This window comes from Prunus dulcis, chromosome 1 (genome assembly GCF_902201215.1).
Source record: "Prunus dulcis chromosome 1, ALMONDv2, whole genome shotgun sequence".
Lineage (NCBI taxonomy): Eukaryota > Viridiplantae > Streptophyta > Magnoliopsida > Rosales > Rosaceae > Prunus > Prunus dulcis.
The window spans coordinates 2,208,288-2,224,021 of record NC_047650.1 but is presented as its reverse complement, the minus strand read 5'-3'; the positions used below and the strand labels follow the sequence as shown (position 1 = coordinate 2,224,021).

At 36.5% G+C, this 15,734-nt stretch overlaps 2 protein-coding genes across 2 annotated transcripts; both read left to right on the top strand.

Moving 5' to 3' along the window:
* The first annotated feature begins 629 nt into the window (after positions 1–629).
* Positions 630–4,978, top strand: LOC117615884 (protein WVD2-like 3). The gene is made up of 7 exons (XM_034345056.1): positions 630–755; positions 2,633–3,200; positions 3,433–3,521; positions 3,630–3,717; positions 3,831–3,902; positions 4,124–4,234; positions 4,413–4,978. The coding sequence occupies exons 2-7, from the start codon at positions 2,637–2,639 to the stop codon at positions 4,713–4,715; spliced, it is 1,227 nt and encodes a 408-aa protein (XP_034200947.1). The 5' UTR covers positions 630–755; positions 2,633–2,636; the 3' UTR covers positions 4,716–4,978.
* Positions 4,979–11,290: 6,312 nt separating this feature from the next.
* Positions 11,291–15,307, top strand: LOC117614719. The gene is made up of 6 exons (XM_034343616.1): positions 11,291–12,087; positions 12,923–13,088; positions 13,512–13,688; positions 13,802–13,885; positions 14,471–14,552; positions 14,659–15,307. Exons 1-6 carry the CDS (start codon positions 11,687–11,689, stop codon positions 15,093–15,095), a joined length of 1,347 nt encoding a protein of 448 aa, XP_034199507.1. The 5' UTR covers positions 11,291–11,686; the 3' UTR covers positions 15,096–15,307.
* Positions 15,308–15,734: the final 427 nt, after the last annotated feature.

Sequence of the window (15,734 nt, the reverse complement as noted above, 5' to 3'; positions counted from 1 at the left end):
TCTTTCTAAATTGTAATACTTTACCACTCTTATTATTTTTTTAATGAAAAAACACCTCATTACCACTAAATTACATAGAACTATTAATTGGCGAATGTATTATAAGGTTTAGTAATGTCATATTTTTATGTATTTCTGCGTAATCGTTAATGGAGGCGCACTAGATTGTCTTAATTTTGATGTTAGATCGTTCCGTTATTGTAATGGGCCTTTGTTGCTAGTGGCTTTTTTGACTGAATTATGAATGCAATTCTAGAAATTTTTTTTTTAAAAGAAAAATTTTAAAGTTTAAGAGAGAGACGAAAATTGAATTCAGAATTATTAGTATGAAAACAAGTGTTCCATTAGACTAGTGAAGCTATATTTTAGAAAAAAGTTATCGATTGAAAAATTACTTTAATAATTAACATATTATAAATATTATTTATCCTTCAATCTTGTATTTTTTTTTTTTTTCATCCTTCTCATTTTCAATAACAATTCTTATCCATACCTTGCAAAAAGTGAAAAATTAGAGTTCATTAATTTATTTCAAGATAATGATTAACGAAGAAGGTGAGGCCGTTAAGAAACGGCGTTAGTGCCGACGAGGCAGTGCGCATATATAAGAAAGCAACAGAAAACTCACTACGCTTGAAAACGTAACAGCTCGATAAGGCGAGCGAGACAAGGCCCGTGCACACACGGGGGCGAAGAGGCTCACTGACACACACAGTGAAATCCTCTACATCTTCTTCATACTTCGGACTAAAACCGTGAGTAAATTACCACGCTTGCCACCTTCTCTTCCAGTTTCTGCCTCTCGATCTGCTTCAAATGCTTATGCTTGTGAATGCATGAAATGTAGCACCGATTTGTGCCATGCCGTTTTTGTTTGATCTGTTTGTGGTTATGCTTCTATGTGCATTTGGCTTGATTTTGCTGTTTTATATGAATACCCAGATTTTTGAATCTGTTGTTTGCATATATGTGTATGCGTATGTACTTATTTGGTTTGTGTGTGAAGTGAAGGCCGTCACTGTAGATCTTTGTTTGGATGCTGAGAAAATGCAGCACAGAAAAGATACGAAATTGTTTGGATTTTGGTGTATTTTTAGTATCTGGGGCATGAGAAAGCTAGAGCCTTTACTCAAATGTGGTTACTATTCATTACAAGTTAGCCCATTTGAGGTGAAATGGGTTTGTCCTTATATTGGTTTGCGTGTGTATGTGTCAAAGAAAAATGTCTGATATATTTTTTTTAATTTACACCAAAAAAAAAAAAAACTTATTTACTCAGCCGAAGCTAATCGCTATTTTGGGTTCAGTTGGGTTGGGTGTTTTCTTCCAAATTAACCATGATAATCCATTTTTATTTGTTCTAATTTCTTGCATATGCTCTTTCATTGTTTGTTTGGAATATTGGGTGTGTTTTGTTTTGCATTTACTCCAAAAGATTTGAGTTGTGAGATCCTTATACCTTTTAATTATGGTTACATATTTGTCAGTTTGCATAAAATTTGAAAGTGAAGTAAATAAGTGACTTTGTTTATTAAAGAGATTCTATATTTGTTGAAATCCCTTTGTTTTTGCTTTTCTATCATATACTTATACTTGTGTCGCATAATTGCCTCTAATTGAGTTTAACTTTAGTACAAAGTACTTCTCTTTTGCTTTGTAAACACCTCGCAGCCTTTTTCTTCTGTGTTACTCTTCCTGAGACTTTATTTGGCGATTTCTCAGGTGTTATGTTGACTCATCATTGGAATTATGGAATGAGCACACCTACCTATTTTATTTCTTAGTGTTGTTCCCCTTATTTGTCTTCGCATCTCTGGTTGTTGGGAAAGCAAATGATTCTGTCTCTTGCTACTTTGTGTTAAATAATTAACATCTCTTTTCATACTCACCAAATGCATCATACTCACTGAATGGAATAATTTTTCTTAATTGTTTGTATTCTTTATCATCTCTCCTCACTTGCTCTGACATATTTTTGGCTCAACCATCATCTTCTTTTGCTACTTCAGGGTAATCTCCATTTATCTGCTGAAAATTGAGTATACAAATCCTCCTCTTGGAAAAGTGAAACATAGGGGAGCTTTGTCCTTTCAGGAAATTTTTTTTTGGCTTTTGGAGGGGTGGTTGTGAAAGAAGGGGCGTTCTCATCTGTCTTTTAGAAACTAAATCATAATGATTCTAACTCATGTTGAGTATCCTAAACTAAAATCATGTCATATTTCTGTTAGATACTATAGCTGTTCTGCAATTGCTTTGTTTTTCTTTTTCTTTTTTCTCTTCATGTGGTGTACCTTCTAACGTGCAATGTTTAACACATTATATTGTAACTTATTGCAATTCTATCTTTTTCACTCTTGAATCTTCTCTTGCATCTTCTTTTGTTCCCCTCTGCCCTTCATCTTCTTCTTTTTGGTAAGCAACAATAAATTAGTTTTTTTTTTTTTTTTTTTTTTTCCAGCAGCAGCATATCCAGAAGGATAGTATCTAATATCTTTCAGTTATTTATGTGTATTATTTTGAGGTGAACTTGTTCTGTATTTGGATGACTTAAAAACCGTAACTCAATTAGTTTACAAACCAGATAAACGTACAATGGTATTGATACAATTATGTGCTTTTTCTGTATTGCAAGTGCAATGGGAATAGAAGTTACAGATATTTGCATGGACAAGGAATCAGAATGTGTGATAGTTTATTCAGAAGGTCTTTCTCATGATTCAAATCATGAGAGAATTCCCAGCGATCATGCGATTTCTGAGTCATATGAGCATATTAATGGAGATCGTGAACCCCAAAATTTGGAGGAGAGCATTGAAGTAAAGGAATATGAAGTGAAGGAATGTACTACAGAAAACTCTGTTGATGTTTCTCAAATGAGTCATGTTGAAAAATCTAATGAAGATCAGAATGCACTAGGCTTGAATTCTGAGAATGACCGGCCTGTGGAGAAGGTTCAACTGAATTCTCGGAAAACAAAGGATAGTAATAAGTCACGAGCATCTGTAATTCACACATCAAAATCTGCTGCTGGAAATGCTAGAACAAAACATACTGTTCCACAGCCATTTACCTTGGCGACTGAAAAGCGTGCTTTATGTGGAACTCGTCCAGTCAGTGCTGTACTTGATTGCGGAAATGGTGGCAATAAATTATCTAACACAAGTGATCTGCGACATCTTCATACCACAAAGCATAACCAGGTAGCTCCTGCCAACTAAGCCTAGATATGCAATATTGGTTGTTTTAATATTCCCTATGTATTGGTTGGTTCTTGTTTATTCTTTTGGATGTCACTTTGTAACATATCCCTGCCCTGCACCTAGAAGTTTGTAATATACTGAAAGATTTTCTATTGATTTTTCTTTGACTTGATTGCATGTATTATCTCTGTTGATGTAGTAAAAGTTCTTGATGACATCTTTGTCTATGCAGCCAATATCACCTTTGATATCAAGGAAGCCTTTGCAACCAGATAAGAAGAAACATCTTGATGAGGAAGATTCCTGTTCTGTTGCTTCCTCGTATCCTACTACAATTTGAAGTCTTAGCTGGATTCATTTGTCTTTTTATCTTCCTCCTACTACTCATTTCTTATTTGAATTTGAATTCTATTCCTTGAACATGCATAGCACAGTATCACGGACTATTAGGTCCAGAGCAACTGCTGCATCAGCTCCAACATTTAGATGCACTGAGCGTGCGGAGAAAAGGAAGGAGGTAGTGCCTTCACTGATTTTTATTGTGTGGAGTTAATTTCATAAGTTCCATGATGAAAAATGGCCCTAGTTAAGAACTTAACTTTAAGTCATTATTATGCTGTCAAATTTTAGTTTTATACGAAGTTAGAGGAGAAACACCAAGCTCTGGAGGCTGAAAAAACTCAAAGTGAAGCAAGGACCAAGGTTTGATTTTTTTCTCAAGTTTCTCTCTCTCTCTCTCTCTCTCTCTCTCTCTCTCTCTCTCTCTCTCTCTCTCTCTCTCTCTCACATAACGTTGAACAGAGGGTGTCTGCAGGTCCATTGCTTTCTGGCACTTCTTTTGATCTGTTAATGCTTTTTAGTTCAGGCTGATCGTTCTAATATTTTCTTTGCCTTTGGCCGCTTCACAATCTTGGAATTTCAAGGACGAGAAGGAGGCAGCTATCAAGCAACTGAGAAGGAGTTTAATGTTTAAGGCAAACCCGATGCCAAGCTTCTACCATGAGGGACCTCCACCTAAGACTGAACTTAAAAAGGTCATACAGAGAATTATCTCGTTCTTACTTCTTACCCTGTATGAGATACTGATATGCTATTTGAAACCACAGGTTCTGCTAAATTTTTAGAGGAAGTACGAAGTAATGAATTTATAGTTTTAATATATGTGTAAACAGACGCCCAAGTTTCTTAATATTTTGCTTCTCTGGATGCCAGCTGCCACCAACTCGTGCAAAATCACCAAAGCTTGGCCGGAGGAAGAGCTGCAGTGATACGGTCAAACTATCCCACGGAGATAGAAGCAAAGGAACTTTTGGTCGAGGAAATCGTCACAGTATGGGTAACTGCAAAGAAGACACCACTTATGCTGGTTCTCCAAAAAGTGAAGCTCAGATCAACATCCAAAAGGGTAATGCTGTTTCTGAATTCATTGATGAGACTAAGAACGTGGATGAGATGAAAAAGTTCGTTCCTGCCAGCCTAAATGGACAGCATATGGACATTTTTGTTCAATCTTGAGTTTTCTGGTGAGTTTCGTAATTTATAAGAAAAAAAGAGTTTTCAGTGTCTGTCTCAATCTTGTGACTTGCTCTAAATTATTTGCATTTCATGCTTCTGTAACTGGCAGTGACTTGCTGCATCGTTTGTGTGTAATTTGTAAGTGTACATCTTCTGTAATTTATATCCACTCATGTATATGAAGAGCTATTTATTTCCCAGGAAGACTGTTTGCACTTGTTTGAATAATCTAATTAAATGTTGGAGGTCAACCTATTTCTCTATGCAGCTTGTTTTAAAAACAATAATAATGAAGCACCATCTGCCTGCTTCTTTTAATTTTGGTCTGTACTTCAGTTTATAATAAATGAATTTTATCCCTTTTTTTATTTTTATTTTCCCCTAGACAGAAAACAAATAGAATTTCTATTGGCAGAGTCAATATTCTTACTTTGTAAGTTTGTAACATTTAGATGATGAAAACATCCATGTTTTCAGTGAAGTTTGTGTACCTGTATGTCCAGGTTACATCATGGTGTATAGGAAGTGATGTTTACTTACTGTAACTATTATAGAGAGAAATAAAAAGATAAGGCAAGGCCCCATTGATCTGTGCTTTCTTTAAGGTGGAAATTGTGCTATGGAAATCCTTGATTTGATTAAATTGTAGTAAGCTTCATTATGAAAAGTTCTCTAAAGACAAAAGAAAAAGATATCCATGGAGAGTAAAGTGCCCAATGTTGTAGTTTTTTCGTTGTTGAACAGGAAAAAAAAACGACTTTGTGAGCACAGTTTGCCTCATTTGTGGAAGCAAAATTCCCAGTCAAAAGGACAGAGGCTTTATATTTTGCTCCACTTTTAAGTTCTTGAGTTCACACTACTTGCTTTTCTTTACATGTGGCCCTACTTGTGAGCGACTGACTCTAGCAAATTGGCATTTCTACTATGTTCAAGGTTCAAAATTCACAGTTCAGTCTCTATCTCACTAATCGGAAGCCTAATTAGGGAACGATATCACGGAGGGCATTGCGTCCACTGTGTGTTCCATTAGAACGGCATATTATTATGGACATCAGCAGCCCCTCACATGAAGTGTACTGCAATTTGCCCCCAAGTCTAATAGCAATGCATGATCATCTTAAATTCCTATAAACATAATACGCAATCTTGGAATTGGTTAGAATCACAAACCCTCTTCTTAACAAAGGAGGACATGCCTCATGACACTACAATGAAATGGTAACTTTGGTGCCGCTTGCATGGAAAGTCATTCTTCATTCTTATTGCAAATCACCATTTGAACATATAGGTTAAGACCTTTTTTCGTTGGGCTAGACTCTGTTGGCAAGATTAGAAGAGTGTTAGGCAAGTACATAAGTACTACATGCCTTTCAATCCTAACTTAGAACATATCCGAATGCCTAAATGGTGATTTTGCAGAAAATTAAATTTTTTTCTCAATGTAACTAATGTTGACTTCGAAATTACCAAAAAATAAAATTCGTAATTTCAGCAAAGACACTTTCTGTCGTAAAATCAGCAGAGACACTTTCTGGTTTTAGGGTAAGGAGGAAAGCTCCCACAATCCATTTTCGCATTGGATCAAAACCTTGGTAAGGTCAAGATAGGAATAACTTCAAATCATACGCGTCAAGTAAATTTGGATGTTTTGGTCTTCCTAAGGGGTCGAATTGAACGTAAGAGACGTTTGAATTTGCAGCTCACCTCATACCTACTGCCTTATCAATTTATCAATGGATCACATGTGCATGTTTTCTAGGATCATATTGTTTATGTCCTTTCGTAGCACATTGGGAAGTAAGGTTTTTCCCTCTCTTTTTTCCCATGGAATAAGTAGGCTTGGCATTCATTTCGAATGGAAATATGAGGGGATCTATTGAAGGCATAGGACCGCCATGTTTGCTTCTCAACCCACTTCTTCATGTGTAACATGTGTTGGTAGATGTCTGATATAAATTCTGTCTAACAATTTGACTACCCATGTCAGAATTCAACTTTAAATCTTCAAATAACTGCTCTCACCATCTATTGCTCTTTTTTCCTTTCTTGGTTGATCTGCTTAATCTTTAACAGGCCAACCTGTAATTTCTTTCCATTTAAGCTTGGAATCACACTGTTAAGAGATGTACATGCCCTTAATCTTTTTTCTTTTTTTTCGTTGGCCAAAAGTTAGACAAGTGAGGAGGTTTTCTTACACACACACTACTAAGGTGTCGTGCAGGTTCGAACATGAGACCACTAGTTTGCTAGTCAATGTCCTTTTTCATTAGATTAGACTCCATTGGCACATACACGCCCTTAATCGGTGAAAGCTTTCCCACCTATCATCCACACCATCTTCCCATTTGAAAAATAATCAAAAGAGACAGACACCCTTTACCCTTTACACACCCAAATCAAGATTACCATCCGCTAATCCGATAATTAAACTTCAGCTTAAGAATCATTGTTGAGTATCCCACAGCAATATTGATGATATATCTAGAGATAAAAACGTAATTCTTTAAAGAGCTAATCATAACATATAGGCTACATGAAAGAGCAGGGCAGGTAACAGAGGTTTCTTCTCGTCTTTAATTACATGCTAAAAGAAGCTCTTGCTTTGACTTGAATTCTGCACCCAGTCCCTCCGTCATTTGAGGCCATTTATTGTCAATAACAACTGGTCTTCATCTTTTTCACCAAACTACATCAAATGGTCAATCCGTTTGACAAGTTTACTTTTGCCCTTCTCCTAGTACTGCTGTGGTTCTGGTTCTAAGAACAAACAAATTTTGAATTTTTTTTTTTTTTTTTTCAGTAGAAAATTTCTTGTCTTTGAAGCAAACAAAATTAGGTAAGGAAATAAATGAAATTTCTTTATTTTTCTTACTCAACTTGGCCTTTTTTTTTAAACCTCCTCCTAAAGGCTGAGAGGTACTAACACCAAATGGAGCCTAAAATTGATTTCCAATGCTTTGTGAAAAGCAAATAAGCATGACAGGGAAGCCGTGGAAAGTGGCACTACCATGTCACCTGACCCACATAAGACACTCCTCTCATCTTCACGTATATAAAGGCCCCATGAAAACCAATGCATGGCCAAATCAAAATCTATACACAAACAGTTGTCTCTCTCTCTCTCTCTCTCTCTCTCTCTCTCTCTCTCTCTCTCTCTCTCTGTGTGGATCAAATGAGTCCCAAATAGTTGAGGGGAATGCTGTCTGGTTCGAGACCATTCCTTTGAAGCAAGGAACATGATCATCCGAATGATCTCGGACCAGGCTTCATTCCCCCAACACAAAACAAGCCTGCAATACATTCCTTCTTACCGACCATTGATCATATGTACACCCTTTTATGCATCATAGATCAATGTCCTGATGCCGAGAGCTTTCGACAATCTTGTTCCATTTCAACATGTAAGTATATATTGTATATCTGTCCTTTTCTTTTTAACATTTGGATTATCATTCAATGTTTACTTTCCTCCATCCATTCATTTACAGCCAAAAATGGGATTTGAAGAAAAATGAGAACAATGAAACAAAATGAGAAGATTTTCAGTCCGGACAGGTAATCACAGATTCACAGGCCTTATAGTTTTTACTTTAAAGCAAACTCAACCAAGAATCGCTCACTTCTTTTAATGAGGAGAAGAAATTAAAGTAGGACTAATTTCTTCTGGTTTACATCTAGTCCATTAAAGCATATGAGAATTAGTCTAACATCTATTACATCCATTATTTGTAGGTCTAAATGTTTGACCAATTGGATGATGAGACAAACCAAAATAAAAAATAAAAAAACTATTTTCATCTGGGTTTGTTTTCAAATGCAACCCTTGTGCATATTCTATATGTTTCTACTAAGTCCGTTGAAAAACAGTGATAGGGGCTTGTGTGAAAATATGACTGAATGAAAAGGAAGAAATAAAAACAAAGTTGTGTTTGTGTTTGTGTATGTGAATGTATCATCTTTTTTGGGGTTGAACTTTTCTGCCAATTTGGCTTTGCTTGTGGGGAGTTGCAAAGAATATAAGCCAAGGGAGAGCTTTCACTTTATGTGTTGCATGAAGATGAGCTTTGAATTCACTCCTTTTTTCACCTTATGACTGCCATCATCATAACCCAGCTCCTTATAGTCTTACCCCATATAATATATTCCTCCCTTTTGATAAAATCCCATGTGGGTCAGATCCCACTTCTGCATGAAAAAACTAACACTGTAACTGTGGTTACTTAAGACCATTAATTCTTGTAATCGAAATCTTAAATTCAATTCCTTTTTTTTAATACCGCTTGTATCAACAAAGAAAAAGAAAAATCAACACTAAATTAGCCTAAGCCCCCACCACATAATAACTATTTGTCCCATATTCCATGTGGTTTTATTTAATGCCCTTACAAGTACTAATGTATCTACTTGAATCTGTACTCATATGTTTCTGAAAATGGGAATGCTACATAAAGTTATGCAGTAAAATCTTAGGTTTCGGTAGGGGCCTGATCAGAGATGGCTTATGAGCCTCATGAATTAATGTGGAAACTGTTTGCTATAGTATATGAGGGGCCATATCCATGCTTCATACAGTCCTGAGGAGGAGGGTGCCAGTGAAGCACTCAATGTGTGGGCTAATTGTCAAAAAATAATCCATTAAAAAAGAACAATTGTCAAACAGAATAGTTGTTCTCCTGAATTAGCATCTTACTGCTCTACTAATCTTAGTGGAAAATTTATTTACTTCAAGCACATTGCGCCGGATTCGTTCATAAAAGTAAACGTGAAATTCACCGTTTATGATGTATTTCACATTGGTATGTGAGGTAGCGTGTCGAACGAAAACGCATGCTTAGATATTTTCATAAGATATATAATTGATATAGTTAAACCCAAATCATGTTCTATCCTTTTCATTGATTTTGGTAACCATTATTAAACCGTACAATCATAAGAGAATTAACATCACATTTGGATCCTTAGATACGACAGCAGATAATCATATACATTACTGTGTCATGTGTATACTTTGTAATCCCCAGGGGAGTCAAAAGAGGAGAGACATCTTGAGTATGTAGGATATAAAGTAATTCCTATGCTCGATAAAGCCATTTGGAATTCTTTTCCTCTCCATATACTTTTGTGTGCTTTTTTGTGATTGACCATTTAAAAATTCTATAAAGTATTCAATAGCAAATTAAAATGCTTTGGAAAGTCCATTTTGAAAGAGCGAAAGACAGAATTTTGTTGGGCATCACAATCACAACATTTTTGCAAACACAAAGTTGTGTTAGCCTCGGAAACTTCCTTTCAATAGCTTTGTATGTGTAAATGTATTTTGTATATATGTTAATAATGTGCCATTTATCATAACCTTCAAGTGAAATGTGAAATGAAATATGTTAAATTTAAAAAGAAAGGGCTTTTAAAAATTTAAACGAGAATTCGGTTCAACACTGAAAATTCAACAAAAATAATAAAAAAAACCAGACTAATCGGTCCAATTCGACCAATTTGACCAGTTTTTCGTTTGAAATGCACATCCCTACTTTTCACCTTTCGAAATCAAAGTCCTAGCCCATGGACAGACTCAAGAAAATGGGCTTAATATTATGCTTTATCTAATGTCTATGCATCATCATAATCCTAATTAATTAATGTTGTGTCTTGTGAATTTTGTTGATGATACCAAAACAATGTCACAACTCACAACAACATCGCACTTTCCTCCTAATATTGCAATGAAGACAGCTCATGCTCGGTTTGGCACGTCAAAGCCTCAATTAGTCAATTGTAATTACTGTAATTTGGGTTGAATTGCTTTCATGTTCACTTGCGTTTATTTTGAAAGTCACTTACTTAAAGATTATCTTTGCAAAGACTCAAATCACATCGAAATATCATTTACCCCATCTAACTGTTATCATATAAAATACGAATATAGTGGTCCGAGTAATTACGATGATGATCATTGACAACGTAACTTAAAAATTAAAAGATTATATCAGGTGACATGAAAAAGAAAAGAGAAGATAACTAATTTATTTTATAAAACACTAGCCTTCCTGCACGCGCTTCCGCGCCTGCGAGAGGCTTTTTTTTAAAAAAATTTAAATTTATTTTAGAATTAAAAAAGATAATGAGTAGTTGTGTTCCCTAAAAATAGGATCCATTATCTGCTTTTTATTTTTATTTTTATTTTTTTAAATATGAAAAAGTGTGAATTTACCTTATTATCCTCATTTAATTAATAATTTGAATTCTTAATGTTTGCATTAACTAAGGGCATTTTCTGGTATTTTGAATGTTTCACCATTCTCTGCTTTTTGCTTTATATATATAGATAGATGACTGCTATTAATAGTAAATTTATCTCACTATCATTTTTCCGACCAAATCAATAATAAAATAAAATAGAATGGAGTACACGTGGCGCTGAGGGGACGAATAAGGTAAGACCTGTGCCAGATGTCAGAAGATGACTTGCAAGTCCACCGATGTGTCATCTACCTGGAAAGCACACGATCTTCATAAGCGACAAAAGAATATCTGTAGGTCTCTTAACAGTTCAAGCGTCGTCTTAACTTCACAAGAATAAAAAATCTTATCCCCAAGAACTCACATGGCCTTTAATCTCAATCTCAGACCGCCCACTCTCTGTTTTACTCGTGTGCCTCACCTGCCAAAAAAATCCGCATACCAGACATTCCACGCGCCAAAAAGTTGACGTACGAAACACAACTCACACCCAACCCAACCTTCATCAACGGTCCTGACGTTGCCACGTCATATCACCGTACAACCGCCTGAAACTCTCGCTGTTTCTCTCTCTAGAATTTTTCTACCTTTCTCCTCTTCTTCCTAATTCTATTGGATCGCTTTACACAGAGAGAGAGAGAGAGATCGGTCGTCGAACGCCGATGTAGGTCCATTTTCTTGAGCTCTCATTTTCTCGGGAAAACACTTTCTCGGAAAAGCTCGGTTCAAAGAAAATGGAGGCGATGATCTACGATCTGGTGGAGTATGTGGTTGAGTTCTTCACAAAACCCTCGATAACCGAAACATTTGTCGACATTTTGCTCTGCGCAGTCCCGATATGGTTGGCCGTCATGATAGGCTTGGTGATCGGGTGGTCATGGAGGCCCAGGTGGACGGGCCTCCTCTTCCTTGGGCTTCGGAGCAAGGTCCGGTTCCTCTGGACCGCGCCGCCGGGCTTCGGCGCTCGCCGGCTCTGGCTCGCTTTCACGGCGCTCTCCGCTTTCTCCCTTTGCCGTACGATTTGGTCCAATTTCAAGAGTAAAGGCAAACTTGCCCCATCTTCTGCTCCGGACTCGGCGGCTTCGGCTTCCCTAGCCGCGCCGAAGCTTTCGGCCTCCGGCACCGACATTGTTGGGTGAGTTTCTTGCTGTTTCAGCTTTCAATAGTAAACCTTTGTAAACATATTGGAATTATGTTACGGTTTCGCTCTGAGTTTATAGTTTTAAAAAAAAATTTGAATTTGATGTTTTCGGATTCTTTTGTCAATGTATTTTGATATTCGATATTGTTGTTCAACATTTTAAATATGTAATTCGTGTAGTGGAGGACATATTAGTTCGAAGATGTAATTTAGTCATACTTTTCTAACATACTGAAAACACAAATTTAAGGACTTCCAAAAGATTTAGTTAAATGAATTCCGTATTTGTTGGGCAGATACGGAAGAAGCCACACATATGATGGCTGACCGGTTAGGGCTAGAACGCACTTGGAATTTTGTGGAACTGACTTAACTCTGTGATTTTTAATGGCCTTTCGGTTTTACAGAGTAATTGCCTATTCCAAAGTTGGAATTTTGAATGTGGTGATGTTATGATGTTAGAATTTTGAATGGCTTTTCGGTTGTTTCTTCTTTATGATGGGATTTTTACAATCTTTTTATTCGGGTTGGATGGTTATTCATGTTACTGGGGCTATTTGTATTATTACTGCTATGTTGGTCTAGTATTCTGGGGATGTCAGATTACTGTGTACTCTTTATTTCACTTGAGAAGCAAGAAATATTTTCTTTTGTTGAGTAGACACTGGAAATCAAAGAGTAACCCCTTTTATTAGTTGTATGGATGTTGCGATCCTTATAATTTTACTGTTTTTGTTGTCTCTTATTGTTGCCTTGAAAACTGTTGTGCTTGGAATATTGATGTCTCTTTCATTGATTCATTGCCTCATGATACTTTCACTTCTCACAGATCCATCACTAGAGGTGCCGAGAGAGTCCAGGATGTTGTCACAGAAACTGATTTGGAGCACCTAGTGAATTTAATTGGAGGGAGAGATGGAGAGATGGAATGGCAAAGTTTGATGGAGAGGTCTACCCCGAGCATGGCATACAAAGCATGGCGTCATGATCCTGAGGTAGATTCTGACTTTGACCTTTTCTCCCCTTTAGCATTTAAGTTCTGTGTTTCATCTGCTGAAAACATCTGTCTGAGAACTATCGACATGTAAATAGCTGTTTTATCAAGAAATTGTTAATGGCAGGGATGTCTGTTTTGTATACCTGTTTTTTTTTTTTTCACATATATTTTTATAATCCTCAATTTACATCTACATCTTCATGTATGATGTTCTTCTAGCTAATCTTGTTTGCAGAAGTAGTAGAAGCACATATGTTATTCCTTTTTCCATATATTCTCAAATCTAGTTGTCCGCTTGAAAATGCCTAACAAATTTTTTGGCTATAATTTCCTTTCTCTTATTGCTTAATAAAACGATTCATGTAGCTATTTCAGTCACCTTGATTCTCATTTAGTATCTGATAGTGGTTTTGCTTATCAGACAGGCCCCACTGTATACTGTAGTAGAACTGTCTTTGAGGATGCAACTCACGAGTTGGTCAGAGATTTCTTCTGGGATGATGAGTTTCGACCTAAATGGGATCCCATGCTTACACATTGTAAGATATTGGAGGAATGCCCTCAGACTGGAACTATGATTGTTCACTGGATTAAAAAGGTTTGTGGAACAAAGGATTTAGGCAATTGTATGCTGGTTCCATGCTTTCCTTGTATCTCTTTCTAGTTGAAAATATGAATGATTGTTTTCCACATTGTTTCTCTGCAATGCAGTTCCCTTTTTTCTGCAGTGATCGGGAATATTTAATTGGTCGAAGAATATGGGAGGCTGGAAAAACTTATTATTGTGTGACAAAGGTACTTGTTAAAGCATATCCTCATTGTTGCTTGCATTATAGCTTTCTTTCATCAATTGCTTCTTTTACTTAGTGAGAGAGGACATTGTGTTAGTCTGTAAAAACAGGGATGGAGATCTGTAATAGCAAGCAATTCCATATTTTTCACCTTAGAGAAAGAAAAAAAAAAAAAAAAAACCAGGGTCATTGTGTTTCAGATATGAGTCAAACATAGGATAGATCTGAGTCGTGTTGGATTGAATCTAATTGATCATCAGAAAAGCTAAACCAGTGTAACTGAAAAGAAAGTAGTTTGATTTGATCGGCACACATTGTCAAAGGAGTACAAGAATGGGTCAGGCAGGTTTACTTGAGTTAGATTTGAAAGTTGGAGAACAAAACAAAACCATGAAACCTGGAAGTCAAGACATGATTTTTTCTTTCTTTCTTCTGTAGTGTAATTTTGCTTATCTCAACATGCTGTGCATTTGATTTATTCTATCCATATTAAGAGAGCATCATGTGTACTATATTTTGCAGATAAAACATATAACTAGGTTTAATTCATATGTCTGTGAGTCTTATTGTGTGAGCTGCAAAATTGCAGGGTGTTCCATATCCAGGTTTGCCTAAGCGTGACAAGCCCAGACGTGTGGAACATTATTTCTCTAGTTGGATTATCAAGGCTGGTAAGAATTGTCGGTTAACAATCTGATTTTGCAGCAAGAAGTTGCTCAATCTTGGCGACAATGTAATGGTTTATACTCATTTGCTGTGTTTGAAAAATAAATGCAGTTGAGTCTCGGAAGGGGGATGGACAGTTATCTGCATGCGAGGTTACCCTCGTACACTATGAAGACATGGGGATCCCAAAAGATGTGGCAAAGTTGGGTGTCCGTCATGGGATGTGGTGCACTGTCAAGAAATTACACTCTGGTATGAGAGCATACCAGAATGCGAGGAAATCAGAGGCAACTCAATCTAAATGTGCCCTGATGGCTAGAATCACCACTAAGGTATCCTCTGATGGAAGCATGAATTATTTGGAGCCAGCATCTGGTGAAGAAGAAAAAGGTCAAACCATAAAAAATACAAGACAAAATGACAATGGCATTGATTGGAAATGGATAGTTATAGGTGGAACTGTGGCTCTGGTATGCGGACTTCACACAGGTGCGATTGGGAAAGGATTGTTACTTGGAGCGGGGCAGAGATTTGCCCGAAGGAGATGAGAGTGCCGTGCGAAGAGTGTCATTCTAGTCAATTTCAGACATAAGCTGTCTTGTCTTTCTATCTGCTTTCATATTCTTGGATTCTATTTCCACATCGACACATCAATTGTTACAAATTAAGATGAGTTATATGGGTAAAGGTTTGTATTGGCTTCAAACCTTCAACATAATGTCTCTATGCATTTATCTATTCAGGAATTCTATTTTGCGTATATCGCCAAATTTTACAAGCTAAGAGGAATTATATGGGTGAAGCTCTGTATGTTCGGGTATTATAAATTACAAATACATGACATATTAAAACACTTCAGCATGTTAATGGTTTATCATCTTTATAAAAAAACATGTTAATGGCTAGAATCACCAAAAACTATTATGGATCAGGAGATTCTGGTCAAGGTTGAGAAAGTTGTATTTGGGGTTCATTTCTAGCCTCAACCTCACCATCCCAAGTCGACAAAAATTTCTTCCTACCTCCAATAGACCAGAATAATCTACGCACCTCCGAAATAACTAGAGATTTGCGCCATGACCGTAAAGCCGTTACATGGTGTTGTAATCTATTTATATTATAATATGTTTAACTAATAATATTATATGACGGTATTACGGTCACACTCTTCATCAATTCAGTGATCA